Source organism: Opisthocomus hoazin, chromosome 2, assembly GCF_030867145.1.
Source record: "Opisthocomus hoazin isolate bOpiHoa1 chromosome 2, bOpiHoa1.hap1, whole genome shotgun sequence".
Taxonomy (NCBI): domain Eukaryota; kingdom Metazoa; phylum Chordata; class Aves; order Opisthocomiformes; family Opisthocomidae; genus Opisthocomus; species Opisthocomus hoazin.
Genome location: NC_134415.1, coordinates 75,332,347 through 75,358,141, shown reverse-complemented (window position 1 = coordinate 75,358,141; position 25,795 = coordinate 75,332,347). Strand labels below are relative to the sequence as shown.

General features: G+C 40.7%; 1 protein-coding gene across 1 annotated transcript in view; it reads right to left on the bottom strand.

The window, feature by feature from the left end:
• Nucleotides 1-25,795, bottom strand: part of ROS1 (ROS proto-oncogene 1, receptor tyrosine kinase) — a 73,579-nt gene that overhangs the window by 11,178 nt on the left and 36,606 nt on the right. Inside the window, exons 29-42 of the mRNA XM_075446906.1 lie at nucleotides 25,197-25,338; nucleotides 19,827-20,059; nucleotides 17,026-17,202; nucleotides 15,824-15,998; nucleotides 15,229-15,346; nucleotides 12,914-13,101; nucleotides 12,190-12,279; nucleotides 11,367-11,502; nucleotides 10,789-10,951; nucleotides 10,452-10,516; nucleotides 7,701-7,830; nucleotides 6,605-6,702; nucleotides 5,772-5,975; nucleotides 4,514-4,648 (exon numbers count right to left, since the gene is read on the bottom strand). Of these exons, the coding sequence (XP_075303021.1) occupies nucleotides 4,514-4,648; nucleotides 5,772-5,975; nucleotides 6,605-6,702; nucleotides 7,701-7,830; nucleotides 10,452-10,516; nucleotides 10,789-10,951; nucleotides 11,367-11,502; nucleotides 12,190-12,279; nucleotides 12,914-13,101; nucleotides 15,229-15,346; nucleotides 15,824-15,998; nucleotides 17,026-17,202; nucleotides 19,827-20,059; nucleotides 25,197-25,338 (2,054 nt within the window). The remainder of the gene's footprint in view (nucleotides 1-4,513; nucleotides 4,649-5,771; nucleotides 5,976-6,604; nucleotides 6,703-7,700; nucleotides 7,831-10,451; nucleotides 10,517-10,788; nucleotides 10,952-11,366; nucleotides 11,503-12,189; nucleotides 12,280-12,913; nucleotides 13,102-15,228; nucleotides 15,347-15,823; nucleotides 15,999-17,025; nucleotides 17,203-19,826; nucleotides 20,060-25,196; nucleotides 25,339-25,795) is intronic.

Here is a 25,795-nt window from a genome sequence, read left to right as displayed (position 1 = left end):
GAGTTTGAGCAGCCAGTGAAAGACTGGTTCAGGAAGCTGCTACTGGAATGCAGAGTATTCATCTCTAAGCCCTCAGTTCAAATCCTCCCCTGACAAACAGCCTCCCAGACCTGCTGCTATGTGACACCAGGCATTACTGAGCTACGTGAAGTGAATTGGCTTGCTCAGATCCTCACTTATCCATCTTAAAAAGGAGACTGCTGTCCTTCACCACGGTTGGGTATTTTACTCACCACAATTGGATATTTTACTAAACCTTTGGTGACAGGTGGGAGAAATCTTGACTTCTGATTTTTCAATGATATTTTTCATTAAAACATTGGGGTTGAGTGAGAAACATGAGTAGAAAAATTGTTTCAGAACCACTTTTCATCAACCTGTATTGCATGATTGAAGAGCTGGACGGTGATTCTGTTTTTTCAAAAGGATCCAATGAAGTCTTGAAAATCCATTCTAAGAATCTAAAAAGTGGTAGTGACTTTCTAAAGCTCTGAATCACTTCATACCTTCACTTACATTCATAAGTACTGGTTATTGATTATTTCCATACAGGTGGAAAAGTACTGACTAGAATTCAAAGATGAGGTGAAATAACTCTGGTTTTCCTTCTGCTGCCAGCAAAGTGTCTGTCACATGGAATTCAAAAGCCAGCCTTGGATGCTGGAAGCCAAACAAGGTGATTTCTGGTCATCCTTGTTGGTAGACTATCCAAGAAAAACACATGAGTTCAGGTGCTGTGCTCCACCAGGTTAGCACTTAGACCCTCATGAGCAGAGCCTTATGCAAAGTGTAGCAATGAAGTAAAGAGCTGACTGAGAACACTGCTCCTCTAATGGAAAGGAAGAAAGAGACAGCCATAGGCCAACAGAAGCAGAAAGAAGCAGGAAATGATATGCAAGTCATAAGTCATAGAAGGGTTTGAGTTGGAAAGGATCTGGCAAGATCATGTAGACCAACCCCCCTGCTATGGCCAGGGACATCTTTCACAGGCTGGTCGGACCCCCATCCAATCTAACTTTGAACACTTCCAAGGACAGGGCATCCACAGCTTCTCTGGGTAACCTGTTCCAGTATCTCACCACCATCATTGTAAAAAATTTCTTCCTTATATACAATCTAAATATACCCTCTTTTCATTTATGAAACCAGAACACAACAAGTGTGGATTCTGAATACTTTTGCATTCCTAAGACCAATCGCTGTCTTTTTAAATAACTATTTTTTTTATTGGACAGTCTGCTTTATAAAGCCATTCAGTTTTGTTATTGAGTGGGGATAATCATTGCTGCCAAAACACTCAGAACTGGAAATTTGTCATTTTAATTATATTCTATGTTCTTATTTCCTAAATCAAATTACTTGCTGATTGGCTTAAATATTAATACCAGATAGAACTGATATTGTTCACGAAGTATATAATTCAGATACATTAATTCTAATGACAAAAACTTCTATGCTGTCTCAGAATGTATCTGCAAATTTTGTATGGATAGCTATTTGTGGTACGATATTTAGCTTTCAAGGCATGTTGTAACATCCAAAGTTTTAAGTCACAGGGCATAAACTTTCACTAGCCCAGAAATGCATCAACGTGAGACCAGTCAAGACAAGTGAAAGCCAGGTCAATATGCCAAGATGTACACCAATGACAGCTTGAGAACTTTCCGATATTTTCTTGGGAGCCAAACATGGACTAGAAAATAGTGCATCCCTTCAGTATGAGGAAGAGACTCAGAGGATTCCCCTACTTCATGGGGAAAGCCTTTCAGGAAGAAATGAAAAATAACAGATCCAAACCTAACATCGGCCAAAGGCTTATGTGAGATTTAAGAACTAGCCTGTACACGTAGCTGTACATCTACACAACTGCACTTCACAACCGTGTTTTGTCTGTGTGGGACAACTGGTAACCATTGTCCAACAGAGCTGCATTTATGGGGCAAATAAGAATTTGAGAGCTTGGAAAACCGAAGAACTAATATTCAGTACCTAATGTTGGAGGCTGAAAGCAAACAATTCCGGAAATGGTCTTTAGTGCACAGAAGTTACAGGACATCAGTAATTTTCTGCCACACGAGATGAAAAATACAGTTGATGTGAAAATTTTCTTAGAAAAGGAGAAAAATTCTTGGGATGAAGAAGAGGCCCTGCTTTCACCTGATGCATTCTTAGCAAGACCTTCTTTTCTCCCACCCTCCAAATCCCTCCCGGGGAAGTGGGGGTGTTCACAGAATCAAATAGCAAAAGCTCTTCGTTACCAAACTAAAGTTTCTTCATCAAACTCAGTCATGTAACTTTGCATGGGAGTGAGCATTTGGTGAAACTGCAGCTTCAAGTCAACAAGTGGCACAGCACTCATACAAATTCTCCTGACGGTAATCCACAGCCTTTCAGGATCTATGCTAAATTAGCTCAGTTCATTCCAAACCTTGGCATGCTCTTGCATGCAAGCCTCCCACCCAGGTGGCTGTGCCAGATGTGGATCTCTGACTGCAAAAGTAGTGCCATTGATATATCTAATTCATGTTTCAATAAATGTGGTTCATTTATAGACCCCCAAGCCACTTATCCAGTTCATTACCAGTCTTTACCTATCCACTCTTCTTTGGGGGAAAACAGATAATCACTCCCTGAAGAAACGTCTTGTAGAGGCAAGGGGCAGAATTTCTCCCCCTGTCAAAAAAGACCCAATTCCACTTCCTTAGTGCTTTTACACCCCAAGGTTTCTGTGTCAGCGCTACTTGCCCTTGCGGTATAAGCCTACCACAGATTCCTAAACACTTCTCAGCTGAAGCAGTTTGGCCTTTGAACTCTCTTCCTATCAGTGATGGTTTGTTTTGTCAAATGACAATGAGCAAGCCAAAGTGCCAAGGAGACAATTAACTGGCTGCTGCGGTCCTGATGCAGGTTCAAAACCACAAGGAAGGAAGCAGGAATGTCAAGAATCCCAGCATGCCATTAATGACCTAGCAAAGTACAAAAAGTTATTTACGCTACTGACAGAAGCTTCATGCAGGTGCTGAGTGTTCACCAAATGAGATAAAAGATGGTAGAAGAGTCTAAGAGCCCATTCAGCCCCTTGGCTTTCAAAAACTACATTGCTGTTATTAGGTCCTGATCCTACAAGTTACAACAGGCAGACCAGCATTTAGGGCCTACCTGCTATGCTAAATTTAAAATCTGAGACCTTAAAAATTACTTCAAGCAAAATTTTCTTGATTCTTCTGAAGATCTGGTCAGTCTTTTTAAATGCACCTTATGAGCCACTGTGTGAGCTTGAATATCAAACTAGTACATTGATGTACATTACCTCCTATGCTTTTTTATTTACAAGACAGCTGTCAGGAATTTTTTGAGGAAACTCTTTTCAGCAGAAAATATTGAAACTGAAATTGCTTTGGCCTCTTATTTGTTCTGCGACCCCCAGTTTTCGCTCTATTCTTAAAACAAGGTCCTTATCTCTTTAGTTCTTCAGTTCCTCCAAGTACTAAAGCTTACTTATTTTATTGCTAATATGGTATTTCAGCTATACCTACATAATAATAAATAATCACCCTCTCCGGAAGTCAGAGCATGGTGATTGATGTGAGATCTATCACAGAGATCCGAGCTTGCCAGTCACAGAGTTATTCTCAAGCCATTTCCTCAGCCCCAGGATAAAGAATCGTGCACTTCAAGTAGTCTCTCTTTCCATTTGTAGGACCAGTTGTCAAGTGAATTTCTGTGACATGCAGAGAGGGTGATATAGGAATTGAAAAATGAAATTAGAACATATTGAGTGATCGTTTGGCTCAGTTTCAACTTCCTCCCTTATATACCTCTGGCCAGTATGAGTTTGATCCACTATATGTATTAATTTTATTCATTTAATTGCAAGAATTTTGCAATTAAATCTGAATTTTGTGCTCAGGAGACCACTGGAAATTGAAAGCTTTGTTTACCCAGCTCAGCTAAAGACTAACCAGAAGTGCAGACTTCCCTTTTGCTGTGTTGCTTCAGCTTTTCTTACAGGCTTTTGTAAGAGTTATACCTGCAAAGAGAGCATGGTTTATTTTCCACATATGTTCTGATATTAGCCTAATTCCTGCAAATACCAATGAGAAAGCCAGATATATCTGCTATTGCAGGCACACGGTGTACAGAGACCAGTAAATTCTTTCTTAAATCCATCTTAACTTTTAACCAATACCATCAGGCACTCTCAGCCTGTTATCACATTACTACAGATTCATGCCCAAATAGTATGCTGACTTTACATTGTCTCTGAAATCCTGTTTAAAAGACCAATATCCACCATTCAACTTCAACATTTAAGTTCTTGTTCACAGATTGCGCTACAGGGTGAATTAGTAGTCAGTTGGTAGCTACAAGTGCTAGCTGCTTTATCTGAAAAAAAATGGAGGATGTTGAACTCTGCATGGGCATAAGTAACGTTCAAAATGATCACCACCTGGCAATAAGCCTCCTGCTTCTTACAAATATTATCAACAACATTTAAACAAAATTAACTTACAGGTCATCAGGACAATTGTTTGGAGATTCCAGCCTTCCTCCTGATCGCACATGGTGTAAAACTTCTGTATTGGAGAAACCTGGATATGGCTGTTGACCCAAAGTTAGTGTTTCCCACACTAAGACTCCGAAAGCCCTAAGAAACGCCAACAAAAAAATTTAACTACCCAAGTCATCATGAATAATGTCCATACCAACAGTTAAAATGCCTCTAACTTAAGCAGAAGACTCTGTGAGAAAAATTAGGAGCAAGAAGTTGTAATTTTTTGTGAAATAATTCATACATCCTTAAGCCAGCCTCTGGAATAGCTAAAATAAATGTGTAGAACTGACACACTTTCCCAGACTCACTGAGATGCAGCTCAGAAGAGAATGAATGCCGACAGCTTCCCTTGACTCTCCAGCTGAGCATGTCCTCACTTAAGCAAGTGTTTAGGAATCTGTAAAGGTGTAGTTGGGAATGGAGAGACAAGTTTTCCTAAGCACCACTCACAAAGCGATCAACACCTCATTTGGTTCAGCACAGAGCACTAATCAACTTGCTTAGATAAATGTAAGAGTGGCAGTTAAATGGATGGGCTGCAGGGGCTGAAGACTTGGACAAGGTTGGTGGGCTATAGCCCACTATGAGTACCCAGGGCTACCGAGATCAAAACGTGTCAATCTCAGGTTGAATGAATCTGGCTTGGGTTGTTTTTTTGCATGCCTCCTGACAGTGGGTCTCTGCTTCTTCATCATAAACTCAAACCCACCCTAATATACACTTCAGGTAAACCTCCACAGCAAAGTACTACGACCTTCCCTTGATAATGCTGAGAAATGTGGTCTTCAAAATCAAGAATTCACCAGAAGAGGGTGAAACGGTATGGGGAAAGAATTTGGCTGTAGAAACAAAATGCCAATTAATCTAATGGAAAGCAAAATGGAATGGGATGCAGGTAGTCAATTCACTGCCCAGTCAAGCAAAAACCACATTGTGGGCCTAGTACAAAATTGCTTGATGGAGTGACACTAGTTCTTTCCAGTCAGAATCCAAAGACAGAGCCCAAAGCATTAAGAAATATGTCCAGGCAGGTACTGTTGTAGTGCCAAACTTTTCATTAGCTCATGAAAATATCACTTAGGAAGAAATCTATCTTAGCCTAAAAATTATTAGAGATGGCAAAATACAACCTTATCACTGCTCCAACAAACCGTTTTTTTCTTGCTGTGGGATTTAGCATGATTATTCCTACAGCTGTGTGGCTGCTATAACTCACCAAACATCAGAGCGATTTGTAAAGACACCATCAATGAGGCTTTCAGGAGCCATCCATCTGACAGGGAGTAGGCCTTCTCCTCTTTTCCTGTAATAATCATTTTTATAGATATCTCTGGCAAGTCCAAAATCACCAATCTTTACTACACGGGAGGAGTTCTCATATTCCTTCACAGACACAAGGCAGTTGCGAGCAGCCAGGTCCCTGGTTTGTAAGCAGAAACAAGAGGATGGAGTTAGCATTGCAGAATAACTCAGGTCAGCAGGGACCTCTGGAGGTCGTCTGATTCAGCCCCCTCTTCAGAGCAGTGCCAACCTTGAGGTCGGATCAAGTGGCTTAGGCCTCATCCAGTTAAGTTTTGCATACCTTCTTGACTGGAGATGACACAGCCCCTCTGGACAACCCATTCCAGTGATTGATCCTGCACGTTGCGGACAATGCTTTCTACTTTCCTTTGCTGTAGCTTGTGCCTATTACTTCTCATCTTTTCCCTGTGCATTTCTGAGAAAATTCTGGCTCCGTGTCCTCTATAACTACCCATTAATCAGATGAAGACAGTAAATGGATCTCCCCGCTTGCCCTTCTCTTTTGCATGGGATACGATTCTTGCTTCGAGTGCAATGAATCCTGGATTCAGATCTTACAGTAGCCCACCATATGGCAAGAGAACTGTAGGTAGTTTTTATCAGAAAAACATAACATTAAATTTTACTCCAGTGCTCTCACCTTTCTTGTTACAATGTGACATCTTTCCAGGCAATTCTTCCCAGGTAAGATAATTAGTCCTGATGTTGTGGGTAAACCTTGGGAGACTAAAGAAATTAGTTCCGTACCTGTGTATAAAATGCATTTTCTCTAAATAGACACAGCCTTTGCAAATATCCAGACATATATCCAAGAGGTCAGTCAATGCCAGCAAGGGACTCTGCAGCTACAAGAAACAAAGACAGAAGTTAGCCATGTCTTCCACCTTTACAGACTCAGAATGACAACCTCCCCATGCAAAGGTGGTATTGTTTCCTCTTTTGAAACGTGTAGGATTTTTCCAAAACATGCCAAGCACAGGTGCAGAATTTCTGTATGTCAGTAGCGCAAATGATAATTACTGGCAGGGTAAGCTGCCAAATCACTGCACTGCAAGGTAGGTGAGCCAATTTGGGGCTAAGAATATCTTAGGACTTTCAAAAGTGCTTCTTCACTATAGTGGCAGAAACGGGACCCTGAAAATTTCCACCATCAGGTCAGGCTTGCTTGTTGTTGTAGTAATCGGTATAATATATTATTCTGGTAGAATATATGCATATATATTTCAGAAGAATCCAATACTGGCTGCGGATTTGATCTGATCATGTAAATGAAGTAGACAATAGCTATAACGCTATAAAACTTCAATGTTGAGTCCTACCATCCATATTCTTAATCTGCATGCTAACTATGAAAAAAAATTACTTAGTTAAAGAGGTTTATTCTTTATTTTTTTCTCCTCTTTCCTTCTAAAGGATTTGAGGATACAGGCACAGGGACAGTACCTGCTTTTATGCCTGGACTATGCCTAACACACTAAGGATACTGCTGCTGTTCAAAGACAAAAAAAAACCACTATGAGGCTCAATATACTGAATACATAGCCACCATTATTTATGATCGATTTTCAAAGGACTGTTCGTGGTATTCATACCATGTCAGCAGATATCTCACAACTGAAAACACGATTTTGGTCAGTGGTCTAATGACATTCAATCTTCACAGCAACTCTGAATGCAAGGTCAGCACTCAACACTGAGGTCCCAAGGTGTTAGGGAAACGCCATGTCAGACCTCGCAGGTACAGAAACAGCCAGACATCAGCATGGCCTTTGACGAAGGGAAAAACTGAGAAACTGTGGGCAGTTACAGTTTAAAAATATGAGTCTCATGGTCATTCCCTTACCTTTTGCTTTCTGGCTCCTCGTAAATAACTAAGTAGATCCCCTCCTTCCATCAGCTCGAGTATAAGGTACTGAGGTTCATTTAACAGGCACACGCCAAGTAACTTCAGAATGTGGGGGTGATCAAATTTACTAAAGAGAAGGAAACGACTGTACAGTTACAGATGAGGAATCCAGTTGGTTGATAGCTAATAAAGTGCATATAGCTGCAAGCAATGAATGAGCAGTTCAGCCTTTACAATCCTGCCTCTTCCAACAACATGATTTAGTAACTCACAGTGCCTGGATTTGCTCAGTCATGGGGAGAGTTCAGGGACATCCTTTCAAAACACAGGCTTACACCGTACTTTGATGGACACTCTAATGCATGCATGCGCATTACAAGCACATTTCATCATATTTCCAGAAAGCGAAGAAAGGTAGCCAAATGGCAATCTCATCTAGCAATAGCATGAATTGCCACCTGTACGTTAAAGGTATCTGTATTATTTTAATAGAGTACTTTTATTACTGTGTTCACGGTAGAACTGCTGATTCAGAGAAATGCACAGAGAAAGGTAAAAGCACAAGGTGCAACACAGTATTTTCACAATCCAGAGGAGAACTGTTTCTCACAGTACATTTACAAGTGAAACAGAATATGCATGATGAATACTTGCAGATATGCTAGTTATTGCCTGTGTGTGTCCAAAAAGACAGGGATTACCACAGAGCAATCAGCACTCTTTAGATCTAGTGCTTCTCAAAGAACGAAGAATATTTATTGCCTCTGTCAGTGCCTGTGTTTTTACAATCACATTTCTTCTGTCAGAAAATGGTTTTCCCTTCACACTGCTGTGCGAAAGAACTTGCACCAGCAGTCAGAGAAACTTGACCCTATTGGAGAAAACTGGTGGTGTCCTAAGGGCTGTCAAATGCACTGGTGTAAAAAAATAAATGAAAGAGAGGCACATTTTCCTTCTAACCTCTTTCAATTCACATAATCTTAGGTGTGGGCAAAGACTCTTCAGTAAGAAGTGTGACTGAATTTGACAGTTCCACCCGGCCCCCAGCACATACCTCTCAATCCAACAAGCCTTGGCACTCTCAAGAACAAAAAGAAGGAAAGGAGCACCTGCAACTTTCCTTACAACTCACCCAGCCCTTTCTCCACTGAGCTGTCATTCATTACTTCCCAAGTGATGGGATACACCTCAGAATTTGCTACATACATTTGTACACAAATAAGTCATCAATAACCAGTATCAAATGATTTTTTGAAATATGGGCAACTCAGTTTTCTCACTGCTGCATAGCAATAATAAAAGAAAAAATAGTCTTTGCTTAACTGGGACAGTATGCATCACACTGCAATCCGAATTTTAATAAATATCCAGAAGGAAAACAAAATAAAAGTTTAATTTAAATGTCTAATTTCAAGGTTTGTAAACAATTAAGTCCACTTATGTTTCCTTTCTGTCCTTGGTTTCATTCATGAGACTTTACAGATGAACATCAATAAAAATCGTGAAGCCCTCCACAGGGGAACTAAATCATTCTTTTTTCACATCAAAAACATGAAAGATTTAAAGCATATAAAACATACCAAATTTTTTTATTATTGTTTAATGACTACTGGAGATATATAATATTTAAACTTTTCTATTCTCTTCACTTCTATGTTTCATTGTACCGGTGTACATTTGGGCCCACATCAGTGTTTACATTTAGATGTAATAATCTCCAATTACATATTTTCCGAGGATTTCTGGTTTTGGATCATTAGTTGTGAAATGAAAGGAGAATTGGGGAAGCATCAGAGATTTTAACTACGGGCACATATAATTTCCATACTACACAGAAAAGAGACCTTAACTAGTTTTATGGCTGCTAGGTAGACTGGAGATAGTTTGTAGAGAGTTTTCACACAGCACTTACTCTTTGTCATTAATTTGAACTTTAATGACTTTCATGTGTGGAAAAAGTTAGTCAAAAATGCAAGATATTTTTTTAAAAATATGTAAATGCAAAGAAGAATGCTGTAAAAACCAATTTCAAGTTTAATAACACTTTTTTTTCTGTACAGGATATAAAATTCTTCATTTTTTAGAAGATGTTTCTAATTCTGCACTCCTGAAATAAAAGTCAGAGAAGCACAGAAGTGCATCTGAAAACTAAACCATACTCTCAGTGCTATGTTACCAGCTGAAAACTTCAGCTGAACTTCTACTTACTTCTGTGGAGACTCTGGAAAACTAGATTTCTAGCTGACACATGGACCTTTCTATGTGAAATTCTCACACTGGTGACAGATGCACGATGTTTTTTAAGTCCACCTCAACAGAAGAGGTATGTGGCAGCCTCTAGCGGTAAGTATGCGCATTTTTAAAAAAACCAATTTCCACAGTAAATTGAAACTTCAAGGCATCGGCTTGTTTTGATATATTTATTTTGGTAAAACAGGATTAGCCAAATGTTGCTCAATTGCCTTTAACAAATAATTTAGTTTTAACACCAGTCCAAACCCCAATAAATCCATGATATAAGCATACTGAACTTGCAGCCTGTATCTTAAATGTTGCTAATTGGTCTTTTAGCTTTATTTTCATAAGATTAATCAGCAGTGATTTAATTTTTTGGCAGAAACATGAGAACATGCCAAAAAAGCCACAGTAATTTCTTTAGAGGAAAATGTTGCTTTTGTTCCTCTTGAAGGCCACCACCCTCACATGATCCTGACTTTGAAGGGTGCCCAGTGGCAAAGCTGTTCCTACCTCATTAAATGTGCCTCCTTCAAGAATTCGCTCTTCTCATGGTCTGTCGCACCCTTCTTCAAAGTCTGCTCAACAGAACGCAAAAGTATAACAACACTTAGGTCACCATCACCATTACCACATAGTGCTTAAGTAAAGCAATCAGACATAGACATGGAATAGACATTATTTTTGAGCAATCATGAACAAGGAGATAGGCTCAACTTTAAGTGACTTGGAAGAAATACTGCAAGGAAATGTCCAAATCTGTCAACATCTGTTTCTGTGGCATAACCTCTGAGCTGAATCTCTCTGCCCATCCTGTTCAGTTGCCAGAGAAATACACAGCTGCGATTACCTTGACTGCTACTTTGAATTCTCCTCTTCCATCTGCCAAGATATCCACTGCAGTTCCTTCATACACCTCTCCAAATGCTCCACTTCCTAACAATTTGTGTAAGTTCAGTTTGTCCCGAGGGAAAGCTGGCAATGATTCAATCTCTGCTTGAGAAGGAAGAATGCTACAAAACAGCAATACCAGTCACTTGTTAATACTTAAGAATGTTTGAAATATTATTAAAATTCTTCCTCAAATGAATCTGGTACTATTTGTCTCATCAGGTGCATTTAAGGGTAGCTCACGTGAAGCCTGGATGTATTGGAAGCTATTGGAAAACACCAGGTCTTCTTCCCTCCCGGTGCACTTGTGCTTATCGCCAACATGAGCGTACGGGGTGGGCTAGGGGCAATCCAGGCCCGAGGTGTGCTCCAGGGAGCCAACATGGCAGGACGAGCTTCAGAGCAGACCTACCCTGCAGCGCAGATGCAACCCTTAACTCCACCCTGAGGTGTCAGGGATAAGTGCGCTGATGACAAGTCCAGGGAATCCCTCTAATGTTTTTTTGTCCTGAAAATACATTTGCTCCCAGGACATACCTTACAGCATAACAGGCATTGGCTAGTCCCACTGTCTCAGTCATCCCCCTGAGTTGAGCTAATTCTTTATCTTCCTCGATAAACACTATCTGTCCAAGCAAGGCCTGTTTTCTGGATTTCCATCTTTGGTGCCATGCTGGAACAGAAAACCAGACCATCAGATATTTCACTCTGAGAGCATCCCAGCACGCAAGCAGGCTGAAAGGCTACAGGCTTTTTGTTATTCTATTCATCATGGCCCCCAGCAGCTCATGTAAGCAAGATATTTCCATCTGGCCACCATCTTTTTCCCACAAAACACAGACTGCTTCTTGATCTGAGAAATCACTCAAGCATCCACTACTGTATGTGGCAAGACCCAAGCCGAAAGGGAGAGGTGTATACTGTATCCCAGGGAAAGGATGAGGAGTGAGAGGGTAGGACCATCACAAGTGGACAACTACATCTCAGGGTAATCTCTACATCCTTTCTTCAGGGACAAACGCAAGAGGGAAAAAAATTATACCCTTTGGTGAATAAATGCAGTACCCAACTTGAGAATTTTAAGGTACAAGCTTTTATAAAGATACAGAGGAACATCAGTGTTTCTTCAGCATTCCTGTGCTCAGCCTGCAGGGAATCAACAGCAAGAAATGCCTGAGGATGGAGTGAGTTAGTGTCCTGTCTTTAATACTAAAAACATAACCAGCCATCTCTAGGGGCTTAAAGGATGAGAATATACTAATTGCTGCCAGCTCCCACCCTGGGGAATGTTCCGCGTTTCCCCAAACCTGGAGACTGAGGCCTGGCAAAATATGGATATGTAATACACTCGGCCACATACCAAAACCAAATAGCATGACCACAGTCAAGCCCAGCACAACTCCGATCACAGCAGCAATGGCAATGATGATGTCTGGGGAGACCATAATATCTATTAAATAGAAGGGGAAAAATGGTTAATGACTGCGTATACAAACCATATCAATCCTATGGAGCTGAGCAAACCTGAGAGAACCCTCGAGCTGCCTGCTGTGTAAATGTCTTCCTGTGCACAAAGCTCTCTTGTAGGCTGTATGCAGAGGTCTACATTTGGTCAGACTAATCCTCCGCCCCCAGCTCTGGGCCATTCCTGTGGTGATGACCTACTGTGTACACGGAAAGAGAAAATGCTGAACTGTTTGACCGCTTAAGGTGGGATTTTCAGAAACACCCACAGAGTGTAGGTCTAACGTTACAGCTGGAGTCAAGAAGTAATCCTCACATCCTTACACATTGTGGGAGCGTGCCTCTATGTCAAGAATCATACCATAATGCAGAGTGCAGGGCCACAAAGACAAATCAATAAAAATGAGCAGAAGCAAATTTCAGGCCCATTGTAACATTCAAAAGAGCCTGGATGAGCACTAGCAACTGGAGTCACCACATATCACCATTTATTACCTCAGACACATTACTTTACCCGTGCAGCAACATCATTACTAAAAGAGCAGGTCTTTCTTCATAAATTGGTATAATTATTCTGAATAAAAAACCCGTTTAACAGAGTGAGAAAGTACAGGACAGACCTTCACCCAAAATTATATCCTTGCTTGTGTCACTGTATTCACCAAGTCCAAGCACATTTGCAGCTGCTACTCTGAACTGGAAAGTTCCTTCTAAGTTCTTAGCCTTCCATGTGCAAATACTGGTACAGGAGCCATTGTAAACCACCTGCCACAAGGACTTCACTTTGCTGGTGTTTTCGGACTGCTTCCTGCAGTGGGCACAGCAAAAGAACACAGGTATGTCATTAACACAGGGAGGGCTGTTTACTGCTTCCCTCCCCGTTCTTTGCTTCAGTTCCATGGCCTTCACAACATCTCTGTCTGCATGGAAGCTCAGTCTGGTGTGGGGTTTTGGCTACAGAGCAAGAAATTGTACCATGCCATTTCAGCAATGCTAGGAATCACACATCTTTAGCTTGGCATTGGAAATGAAATGCTAGAATGTTTTAGACATACAAAGCTCTAGCACGCTTTCACCTGTTTCAGTGTACACCTCACAGCCAAGATTTCAAAACCTTCTTATTTTGCTTTCAGAAAAAAATAAACATTTCTTTTTGTGTCATGGTAGAGGTTTTTGCTTTCCTGGGCCCAGAGTAACCCAGTAGCTCTTGTGCATCAGGTTTCACAAGCAAAACAGGAAGCAAGTCATTGGCAGTGAAGACACAATTCTTTAGCTAGCCAGTTTCCCATAGTATCTGCTGACTGCTGGGTATATTTCTCCCTTTCCCCGTTGGACTGAGATTGATTGCTCACAGTAAATTCAGAGCTGATTATTCACCAACCAAAAGAAGACCATGTATTTAAACTTGAAAGGCTATATCTGAAATATCATTTCATGTCACACAGGACTGTAATATGTCATGTGAAATAACTTTCATGCAAATGTCAATCATTCTCCCAACACAACTTAATGCAGAAAAAAGATCATTTTTAAACCAAGAAAGATGGGAGAAGACTATATGTTCAGGTCCTTGGTGTGTATACATCCCTACCAGAGCTGTATGAAATACAGGAGTTATGTCAAAGGACTATGCAAATATTTTCTGGAATAGTATGTAAATATTTTCTGGAATACTATGTAAATATTTTCTGGAATACTATGCAAGTGACCTAACATTTTTCTACCTGGTGTAAAAGGACCATGAGGCTCAAAGCGAAATTCAGTCGAAAACATCAGCGTGTTCACATTCAAATTGCAGGAGAGAACCTTACTTCATTAAGCTGAAAAAAACCTAATCCCCTCAGTGATGCATTATTATTCCAGAGATAAATAAGAAGCTGGAGTCTGGAGAACACAACAGCTAAAGCGCAACCCTGACACAGACCAAGGGACTGTCCTTTCTCTACCCATCCACAGCAAGCCAGGTACAAACTGGCTGTTGGCATATTGAAATTATTGTGGTCTCATAGCACACAGGTCAGTGCTGCTGTACGCTCACAGAGCCGCACGGAGAAAGCTTACAACACCAGGAAAATATGTCTGGGTGAAAACTTATATAGGTAAAGTATGCCTGGCTCCACAGCACTGTCAGTCTTTAACTTACATAAGCACTGAGTTAACTGAGGAAAAAGAAATAATACTTGCATTTAAGAAATTTCTTCCCTCCATCGCTCCGAATTTCAAACAGTGTTGTAGGAATATCTCAGAAGATGGACACTCCTCAGTTTTAAATAGTGCATTAATTAAGCTTTGCACTCTGTGCCTTAAACAGACTGCTCCAGAGTTACAGTCAAAAAATTATAAGTTTCAAAGTCACTGCCCACAGCAATATACCTGTCCATTCAGACCTTCCAGTGACAGAGCAGGAATAACTGTGAATTTGGACTCTATAGATGCCGAATGAATGTGATATGTATAGTGCAGGCAATCTGTATCTGATGACAGAGCACTTCAGAAATTATCTAGTTATCCCATGTTGGTGGGAATACCTTATGACTCTTTCTCGCAACTTTATAATGCCTGTCCATGAGTCCTCTGAACACTAAGATATTTCTACATATGTTTTAGCAAAAAATACATACTAAATGCTTGAAATTTGTAATTTGAAAATATCTCCGAATCTTCTTCTAATTCACCAACATATATTCATGTATATCCCTGTATTTCAGGGTAGGTCTAGAAGGGTTGCTAGTGTGTATTTTCTTCTAAGTTTTCCATAAATTTCTGGAAATCATGGCTACTTAGTTTACCTGAGAAAGAGGTCCCATGAGAAGGGCCATTTGCATCGTTGGTATTTCACTCTTCCCACCGAAGCCAAACTGAAAGGTCCCGCACACACACAGAGGTTTGCTCTGGGCTGCTCCCTGCCGGAAGAGTGCCTGTATGCATAGCTTACCTGCTTTCTAAGATGTAGTAGGTCAGGTTGCTTCCATTGTCATCAGCCTTTTCCCACTGTACAGAGTTTTTAGAGCCTTCTGCTCTTTCTGGAACTCCTGGCTTGCTGGGAACACCAGCTGCGGCCAAACAGAGGGAAGAAACAGAACCCTTAAAACGTGTTTATAGAGACACAGAGGCCTAATTGGCAAAAAGAAAAATTTACATGTTTACATAGGTGTTTAGATATACAAAAGGACTGAGGATCTATCTCAATAATCCCCATGGATAATTAATCTTTTGCTTTCTCTTTGTGATGGACAAATTTCAAAATTTTCTTTCACATGCAGCCTTTCACTAGTAGCTATGAGTTCACATGAGGCATTTCATTTCAGTTTCCCTCACTCTTTTCCTCTGTTCCACTTGGAAGTGAATCGCATTTCTTTCCTCCTATGGTATGGATAGATATGGTGATGTGTTATTTATCTTTCAAGCACACACAACTGCTGATTCATAGTATAAGAAAATTGCCTGCCAAACTTTACGGAATATTTTGTTTCATTATCCACATCCTTAAAACAGTCTTCAAGTCTTGTTATCCTACAGCAAGTGCTTACCTGTAGTTTTAAAGTGTGTTGAAGAGGAAGTGCTTTTCACTCCTGTAACATAAACTACTGTTACTCTTACAAAGTAGTTGGCTGAAGGAAGAGTTCCCGTGAGATTGCATGTGTAAACAAGATCTAGTGTGCATGTAGTTCTTGCAGGAGAAAACCAGTCGCTCTTTGTTTGCCACTAGAAAAACAAAATATCATCGTGGTCAACTTTCTTGCTCTGCTGCAAATGTGTCACAGTTCTATTCCTGGGTAGATTAACTACTTTGCCACCTTTTAATATCGCAGGGGTGAGCTTATGCACATGCTGTTTCAATCACGGGACTTTGTCCTGTTAGAGACCAAGGACACAAAACCTAGTTTTTTTCCTTGTTTTCAGGACACCTACAAGTCTTGGCAGCTACAAAGGACAACAGATTAAGTGACCCCTTTGCACAGCCAAAAGGAGCCTTCCCCTTGCTTATCTCTGTGCAGCTTGTATTTCTGGATCACCGTGATGTGCCCATGAGTTCGGATTGCCATGATGAAATTGAAAGGAAGTAGTTCAGTGGAACTGTGCTATGGCATTTGCTTCAGATGATAGGAAATGTTTGGTGTAGGCCTAATAAATCCAGCTATCTGTGCTAAGGAATCTATGTGATCCTGTTTAGCACATGACATTTTCTGTGTCCAGTGGTCCAGACTTTCAAACCTGAAGCTTCCATCCATGTTGCTGTCACTGCAGCACTTGCTTCCACAATCTGTGCTGCTGGACCCATTTTTCCCTCCAGCATTTTCTCCAAACCTCTATCACAGGAAAATAGAATTCGAATACTAGGTTGTAGCTGATATTTAATGCTGGAAACCCCTTTATCTTTTATCTTGTGCGGAGCAGACACAGGATGTGTAGCTACCAGCCAGGCTGGGCGAGGGCAGTGAGGAAAGAGGGAGGGGACTCTACTGAAACAGGAGACCTGTGAGGAATTCTGGTGGGGTCATCCGGGATGTCCTTTGGCACTATGGAGTATTAAATGCTGCGGCTGCACTCCCCCTTGTTCCTGGCAAACACTGCCTCCATCCTGCCCCTTCTGAGCCACTAAGACTGACATCACCATGCCCAAATTAGCCACTGAGACTCTTCATATACACCCTGCCACCCTGTCCTTCGCACCAGGACAGAGTGAGTTAAATTTGCTCTGATATGGAAAAAAGCTAAGGGACTTTTTTACCTTATGCAGTTCAAACCAGAAGCCGGTTTCATTGACATGCAGAGGAGCTCTCCATTCTAGCTGGAAACTGGTATTTCTGGGAACTATATTGACAGGTGCAGGTGGAGTCTCAAAAGTTTTTGCAATAACAGGGACACTTTCAGAAAACCAGTTCTCGTCAGGATGAAAAGCAAGAACCTAGTAAGGAAACAGATGAACTGTACAGTACCATACCTGTTGGGACGGTGGCTTTAGCAGCTCTGAGTGTTTGGAAGACTAGCTGTTTTCAAACAAGACAATATTCAGGCAATGTAGATATAGGTATAGAAACATTTTGAGCTTCACAGCTGCAGCGTTATGCATCTTCAGGCTGGAAGTTCATGGCCTAGAGCCCCCTTCCTCAGAGACTCTTCTTGGTTTCTCATTTCATCTTTCTACTAAGACTCTTCTCTCTCTAGACCTTTCTGAAATGTCATAAGCTCTTACACAGGCATGTAGATGTCACATCACATGCTAGACAGTGTTTTAGAATCACAAAAACAGAAGGTGAAGAGGTGCCTTAGCACACTGCCTTCCACTAAGCCACAATCAGATATGGCTTATGTTTGGATATGCATACTTACATCCATACATATAGGTATATAAGTATATCTGTATATGTGTATTCCCCATTATATCATTCAAATCATTAACAAAAGCATGAATTCTACTTAAGGCCACAACAGATCCCCTCCAGCCGTCAGCTGAATGTTCTCCCAGCCCATGCATGAACTGTGAAACCCACTCTCTGACAGTGTTTGTGATGCACCCAGTGTGCATTCTGCAGATTACGTTTACTTGGTTGCTTTTGAAAATGTCACTCTGGTGATAGCCCTGCTGTCTATATACATCATTTATTGCTTTCCTTTTAACCTTTCAACTGTAAAGGGAGAAGCAGTATGTTTTGTTCTTACAAATCTACACTGGGAATTTTTATTCCATTATCCTCTAGATGCTTGTATACCAACTGTTTAATATTTTGTCTTAATATAGTCCTAGTAATACCTGTATACATCCTAATATAGTCCTAGTAAATTTATCTATGACCGTAAAATAACTTCAGGTACTGAAGTTACACAAAGTGGTCTATAATTTCCTTTCTGAAACTGTGTGGCCGTTTTTTTGCTAGTTCTGTGTGACTTCCTCTCTTCCAAAAGCTACAGAAGATAATCATGAGCATTCACAGACTCTTTTTAACCATCTCCCTATGTAGTTTAAGGCCGTCAGATGCTGCTGACTTAAACACATATAACCTACATAAATATTCTTTAATCTGATCTTTTCTTCCCCGCATCTATTCTGCTACCTTTGGCTTCACGCAGTTGTGTGAATTATCTAGTCACAAGTCTCCTGGTCCTGAAAACTAAACAAAAAAAAAGGCACTAGATACTGCAACCTATTCTTCCTTTTGTCTTCCTCTTCAGCATACTAACAGAGCCTTCCCAACTGCCTTTTTAGTCCTTGCTACTTTGAACTCCTTTGGTTCCTCCACCTTATTGATTTTATCTCCACGTAAGTTATTCTTTTCTGGTCATTCTTACAGCAATGATACATGTGCTCAGGCATGTAGTACTGCCGTTACTTCAGGAGGTTGCTCCCCCTGCCCTGCCTATGTAAAGAGCCCTGCTGCCTGAGTCTGACAGCAGGGGTGGCAGGGGGGCTGATGTGTCTGCCCCTCAGTTCTCGCCGTTCATAGCCCAATATAACTACGCAAGCCACCAACGTTTGCATGCGATGCTGACGTGGAAGTCCATGCGACCTGCAGCAGCTGAGGGATGGGTATCTCATTCTGCTGCTTCTACTAGCTGGCTTGGAACTGGCCTATTCTTATATTTCCCGTCTTTCTCTGTCTATGACTTGCCTGGACAGTGGAAGAAACCACTACTTCTATTGCACTGACAGCATTATATTTCAAATCAAAAATCAGAGGGTTTGCAACTACCCTGCAATATTCTTGTCTACAGAAATTGTCTTCAAAGGCCACCAAATAGCCAAGCCTCTGCTTGCATTTTTAAGTCACTGTTAGCCCTCTGCGTGTGTTAAAGGGTTAATATTGCCAAACTGTTTGTGTTGTGAACTTTGCATGCATATTTTGTAATATACTTTTATTTAAAATGTGATTGCTGCAAGACAGAATCAGTTAACTATCAATTCAGTCATCACCTATATCTCTACAGATATATCAGATACCTTATTTATTGGACTAAGAAAAAAAGGGGATTTTGCTAAATGAAAAGTTATTTAATAAAGGAAAAGCAGCAATTGGCAAAATGGCTAAGTCTGCTCTTGATATAATACATAGAGTTTTCTTCTTTATGAAAGTTTCAGATATGTGGCTTTTCTGAGTAAAGCCTTTATCTTCTGGCCACGACCCATTTGCACTCTCATAGCCCTGTTTGTTGCACTTCACCTAGTCCTTCACAAGCAGGTCACAGTTCCAGGCATCCTCCTTTGAGAACAGAGGATACCCGTCCTCTGACCTTCCCTTAGCATGTTGCATCAAGTATCAGGGCAATAACAGCAGGAATGCAGCAGAAACTCCTGCTTACTCTTGAAATCTGTGATGTGTTCCCACATAGCAAAGATCTCCGTTTAAGGATTTGATCTGAACAACCCATGTAGGAATAAGCTCTGATGCTTAATTTTACTTAAGACTAAAGTACTGAGAGAAATGTACCCAGTTTTGAATGCATATTTTCAAAACACACCTATGGCTTTACAGAAGAGCAGGCTAAAGATTTGCAGGTTAGTGGACAAACAGGTAAAACTGCTTGTAGTTCTACCTTGAATAAATTGTTTGTTCCGGACTGGAGCCCACTCACAGACCGGGCAAGCGTCCCATTTGGAAATTCACTTTTTCGCAGGGGTGTCACTGGGACAAGAGATAATAAATTGACAGAGATTTGATAGCGGATGGATTCTAGAGGTCCATTTGGCTTCCGAGGTTCACTCCAATATATGTTGATGGTGGTGTCAGACAAAATCACTGTCTTAATGGAATCAGCTGCCTCTGGTACTGAAATAGAAACAAAAATTAATCTCCTTTTAGGTACAGATCTCACTAGATGGTTTTTGTTTGCTTGTTTTATTTTTAGAGAAGTCAAGAAATGTCACTGAGGAAAGAAAAAAATGTTATAAGCATATGAATATGATCCATTTACAGGACTGACCCTCCACATATGTAAAACTTATATTCTCGTATAGTCATTCAGCTGCAGACAAGTTCAAAATATTTTGAGGGAATTTTTTAGTATCTCCTTGGCTATCCTACTATCCAAGCAGACAAAAAACCCCAGCTGCTGTCCTGTACCTCCACATTTATAGTTATATCACTGAATTCCTGCTGTCTTAGTTTCCTAATCAGGGTCTCAGAGGTGAGTCTAATATGATGCTTACTTGGATATGTACTAAAAAAAGTACCCATGCAGTATTCGAATTGGAAAGTCTTTTCTTGAACAGAAAAGCCTGAAGGAAGAAAACCCAAAACTAAATATTGTTTGCCATCATTTACAAATTTGCTCAGAAATACGTGGTTTGGCTGAACTGTGTAAGCAAGAAATTGGGTTGCTGGTCTGATGTCCATGCCAACTGGTTACTCACTAATTGTTTTGGAAAAATCAACCCTTTCTTTGAAGCTTTGAGATCACAGACTTTAAAATGGTGTAAGGCATGCCCCAACTCTGCATTAAAAATTCTTCTTTCCTATGAAACTGTCCAGATCGGTAAAAAGTCATTACACTGTCTATGTACCCAACGTATCAGAATGATGAGTACATATGCTATAATTTCTGCCCTAGTAGCAAAACTGCAGATTATTTAAATGAAATGTGCAGAAGCTAGACTAGTAAAGAAGACAAATTTCTCCTGCCACTAGCTAAAACATTTGTGGAGTAAGAGTGACACTCTGTGGCAAGAGCAATGCATTAAGTTTTCCAAGTTTTCCTTTTTTTTCATTCCCACTATCTTGCTATTTGTTTGAAAGTACAGATTAATCCAAGCTTCTTTCATTTCGTTACAGAATTGAGGGAAAGACAGAGGGACCTCACATAGCTTCAGAGGTGCGAAATAGTGTACACACTTGAGGCTCTAGCAGCGTCTAATTACAATTTAAACTAGCAATTGCATTCATGAAATTGAGAACATAAGTGCCAGGACATATACATATTCCAGTTACGGTTGGTTAGAAATTTTTCAACAAATTGTGAAAAGCTATGAATATTGATAAAAACACATACTAAAAATGCTCAAGGTTTGAGGGCTAGTGTGTTTTTGTGGTTTTTTGGTTGTTTGGGCTTTTTTTATCTAGGGTTTCATTTTGATCCCAACGAGAAGCCTGTTCTGAGTTTCATGTTTCATTTTAACTTGAGACTGAAAAATTCCATTTCAGTGGAGCAATCCCGTCTCCTATTTCACATGCTACTTTTATGTTTTGCCACTGAAGGGGTGTATATTGCCACAGGATGGCTCAGTTTACCACACAAAGAAGTGTCATTTTCCAATAGTATTCAATCTTATTCAATCAGTGTGTCATACAAATTTTGCAGTATATACGTGGATTTGCATGCAAAGAATTTAAATCTACTGATTATAGGCCAGATTTGCTTATTTTTTTGAAATAACAGATTCTTTAGGAATATGCTCATAATAGTTGGAGAACCACAGAAGATGAAATCCTATTTACTTGATGCTGCAGATGCTAAGAGATCTGACTGTTAAGAGGAAAAAAATTAGCATAATTGGAAGAGAACTTCCAATGTATAACATGTCTGGATCCCAAAAGAAGAGTGACAATGTGCCTGCACCTCTTGTTCCACTTTCATTTGAAAGGTGCGAAGAGGTTCGTTTTAAACAGAGGTTTTCTTAAGGGGAGAAATGTGACTGCTCCTGGGACAAGAAACAAAGAATAATCTGTGCTTAAGAGGAGCCACTCACAGCTCAAAGTGATGCTCTGCTGTGGACAAAGGTGGCAAAAAGAGAGGTAAATTGTTCTATGGAGAAGCCTTTACAGAAACCACAGAGTGCATCCCCAAGAGAAGAAAGGGAATCAGGACCCCTGATTTGTACATGTCGCTAGCTGTTATGGGTAAAATGTTTCCTTGGGCACAGTTGACCAGTAAGGGAAAGAGATTTTGTGACAAGTAAGAAAAACATGTGGTGGCTGTGCTTATTTCTATTCCAGTGCCCTCAGCACCTCCTGAAGCAGCCAGAAACCGAGCAGAGGTAAAGAGTGAGAAGGGAAAACCTTAGGAGTCCTGTTGTGGTGTGGACAGCCCTTGATGCATGTCACAGTAATATCCCCATAGCTGTACATTCTGCACAGCTGTAAGTCAGCTACAGCCAGCCTTGCTGTAGCTAAGTGAGCTGATGCCCAAGGACCAGGTGCTACTGTGCGTCACAATTTCACTGCCTCACCCTCTCTCAGAGAAGAACTGCTCCAGCTCTGCCAGGCAAGAGCCAGGGCAAGGCAGGAAAACTAGTGAAGATGGGAGCTACTGCATTCTCACCTCACTGTGAGCTCAATAGCAAGCATCCCTAAGTACCATCTCCCCAGTCTTTCCCGCAAAACACAAACAAGCTGCCATGTCTTTCATGTCTTTCTGACTTTGGTGTTATTAGAGGTGCCTGATGGCCCTGCAAGCGATGGGTTTATGTGGATCAAGCTGACCCTGGCTGATGACACCAGGAACAAGAAATAGAACACAGCTGCAGTGCAAATCTGATGCAACAGAAGAGCAAGCAAGTGCTCTTACTACAGGGAATAGCTAGCACTCATAGTTTTCTGTGTTTTCATCAAGTGAGACTGGCAGCATCACTGCAATGATAAAAAAATTATAGGAAGAGCAGTACAAAGGCAGCTCCTCATGGAGACAGATGCAAGTGTGCATGTGTGTTATACACACATATAACAAGAAAAGTGCTGAGCAAGGTACTTCTACTGGGTTGGGTTGCACGGCAAGACAACACATGCAAAAGCATAGCATGCATCTTTGGATGATCCTTTTCTTTCTGGGAGATGACAAGAGCTTCAAGGAAACTGGAATGGTAGCTGCCTTGCAGTTGCAAACAGGCGGAGTAAAGAAGGGAGTAAGCAGAAGCACCTTCCTGCCCTAATTAGGGTATTTCCAACCACAGGAATCATCTAGCTCAGACTAGTAGTATTCTTAAAGAATAAGGACATCTTTAACTTGGGCTGCCTATGAATGTCAGTTGCCTGTGTGGCATTTGAGGAAAGCTTCTGGGCCATGTTGGCTTCAAGTACAGATGGGAGACATGCTGACACCCACAGGGACAGCACCTGAGTCTGCATTAAAGTGCAGCAGAGTTGAGTTTCCTTGCTATGACATGGCCCAAGTTTCATCAGGTATGATAAGATGAGCAGTCAGTAGTTCTGGACTCCAACAGAGGTCTGAACGCACAAACAAAACCAGCATTGCTGTTTTCTGTCTAGTTAGGGAGCTAAGGCAACACCAGATCTATGTTCTGCAACGGAAACTCCAGAACAGGGTGGAGAGGATAACAATGAAGGTAAGGGGTGGAAGATGAACACAAGAGGAGAAGATACACTAAGAAGTATGCCAGTGATCAGGCAAAACCATAGCTTGCTATGGTCAGCTGGATAATCCCTGTGTGCTGAGTGGGGCCGTAGATCTCTCAAAATGTAACATAAGCCACACATCAACAGCAGAACTGTTACAGAAGTGCCCCACTTCTTGTTCTGGAAAATGTGCCCTAAATAAAAGAAGTTTGTTTAACATGGCTGAGTTCTCTAAGAGAGCACTGAAGAAACAGACAGTCCTTTGGATTATAACAACAGAAAGGGAAACTTGCAAAATCACACACTCAAAGCAGGAAGTAGAGGAGATATCAATCTAGACACGTTTCTTGAACTACACATCAGGTAATATAGCACAGATATGTATTATGTGACGTGAAAACTGGCTTTGTAAACTAGATATACTGCAGAAGTACAGGCCTAGCTCTCAGATAATAAAGAACCGGCTTGAGTAACAAGCTATAGAATTTAGATGCTCTTGATCACACTTTCTTTGTTCTTTTCTTTTGTTTCTCATTCTTTTTTTCAAAAGCAACTTTGTACTGAAGAGAAAACCTTTAAAATAAACCACACATTCTTTCCACTTGTACTGCATCTTGTCTCTTCTAGATAGCACTATGTGCAGGTTTTCCCCAAATGAGCCTTGGCTTGTCACTTTGTGAATACTTCCTGCTTTTCTAGAAAGTGAGCTGTGTTCCTGTTATGCTTTTCTAGGCTGCAGCTACCTCCTCCCTTAGTCCTGCTACAAGCTCTTGTCCCTGTCCTCTCCCACTGCATCAGCAGGTCACACCTCACCACAGAGTACGGAAGTAGCTCCACCTAAACACAGCTACATTCAGCTGCCTTGCCATCATGTCTTGGCCTCTTGCCTTCATTCATACTTCTCTCACCTATTCACTGCCACCAAAGTGTCTTAGCTTCCTTCTGCCATAATTAGATAAGTTTACCCATGTATTTATTTATTTATTTTTAGGTAATTCCTAACCAGCCCACTCTCTGCCCTAAATGACACAGTGAACATTGAAGTTCAAAACACTACTCCTAGCTTTCTACTTCTAGTGTGAAAGGGACTGAGCAGGGCACATCAAAATGCTTGAAACAAACTGAAAATGTGCTATTGGCATTCAGGCCAAGAGAAGTAAAAATGAAGTGTTGTCTTTTCAGCCTGGTCTGCAATAAATCAAATCTGCGTTACCCTAAGAAACAGTAATTACGAGAATCATGTCAAGCCAAGGGGAAAAATCTTAATTATGAATGAATACATAACATACATTTTTAAGCAGAAGTAATAACATATACATTCAAATACAACTTATTAAATATGTGGTCCAAGGCAGAAAGTGCAACTGTTTAGCCACTTTGAACCATAGTTTATCTTTCCTCAGGAAGCCGATGAGCAAAAGCATTAAAGAACACATATGTATCTTACGAATCTTACAGATTCATCAATTCTGGTTGCTGGAACCTTGTGAAGATCTACACAGGTTACATTTTAAGCAGAAAATTTCTCTGCTTTCTGATTTGCAACCCAAAATTACACAATCTTCCTTTAACTGAAATGAGAATTCTGTTCAATATCAGAATAAAACGTGAAACAAACCTCCATATAGAGTTGTGCCAATTGTCTCTTTTCCCATAGGCAGCACCTCCTGACCTGAGTAGTAGTTTTTCACTGCAACTTGTATGACATAGCTTGAAAAGGGCTGTAGGCTGTCTATGACGGCTATAGGACCCTGAAATTCCTGTAATTAGAAATCAGATAATAAACGTGTTCTTAGAAGAGAGTCATATGTCACACCAATCATCTGTCAATGAAATGAGTGTTAAAAAAATAATACAGTAGTGCTTTTGTATTCTAATACACTTCAGTGTTTAAAAAGGAATGTTAAAATGATAGTTTGGGTAATAGGTCACTACAGAAAACACTTGCCAGAAAACAAGCTGAAGTGTAATTAGCATGGCTACAACAGCACGTTGTTCAGTGGCTGATACTTCAATGGGAAATGGCAAAGTCAAAAAAACAAGTAACAGAAGAAAATATGACTAAGGCAAGTACAACTACCACAAAACACATAAAGGCAAGCCATATGGTTGCTGGACAGTCACCACAGTTATTTGAACAGATTAATATCAACCACAACTGCTCTTTTTGCAAGTAGAAACTGAAGACCTGTTTCAACAGGATTTCAGCAAAGGCAT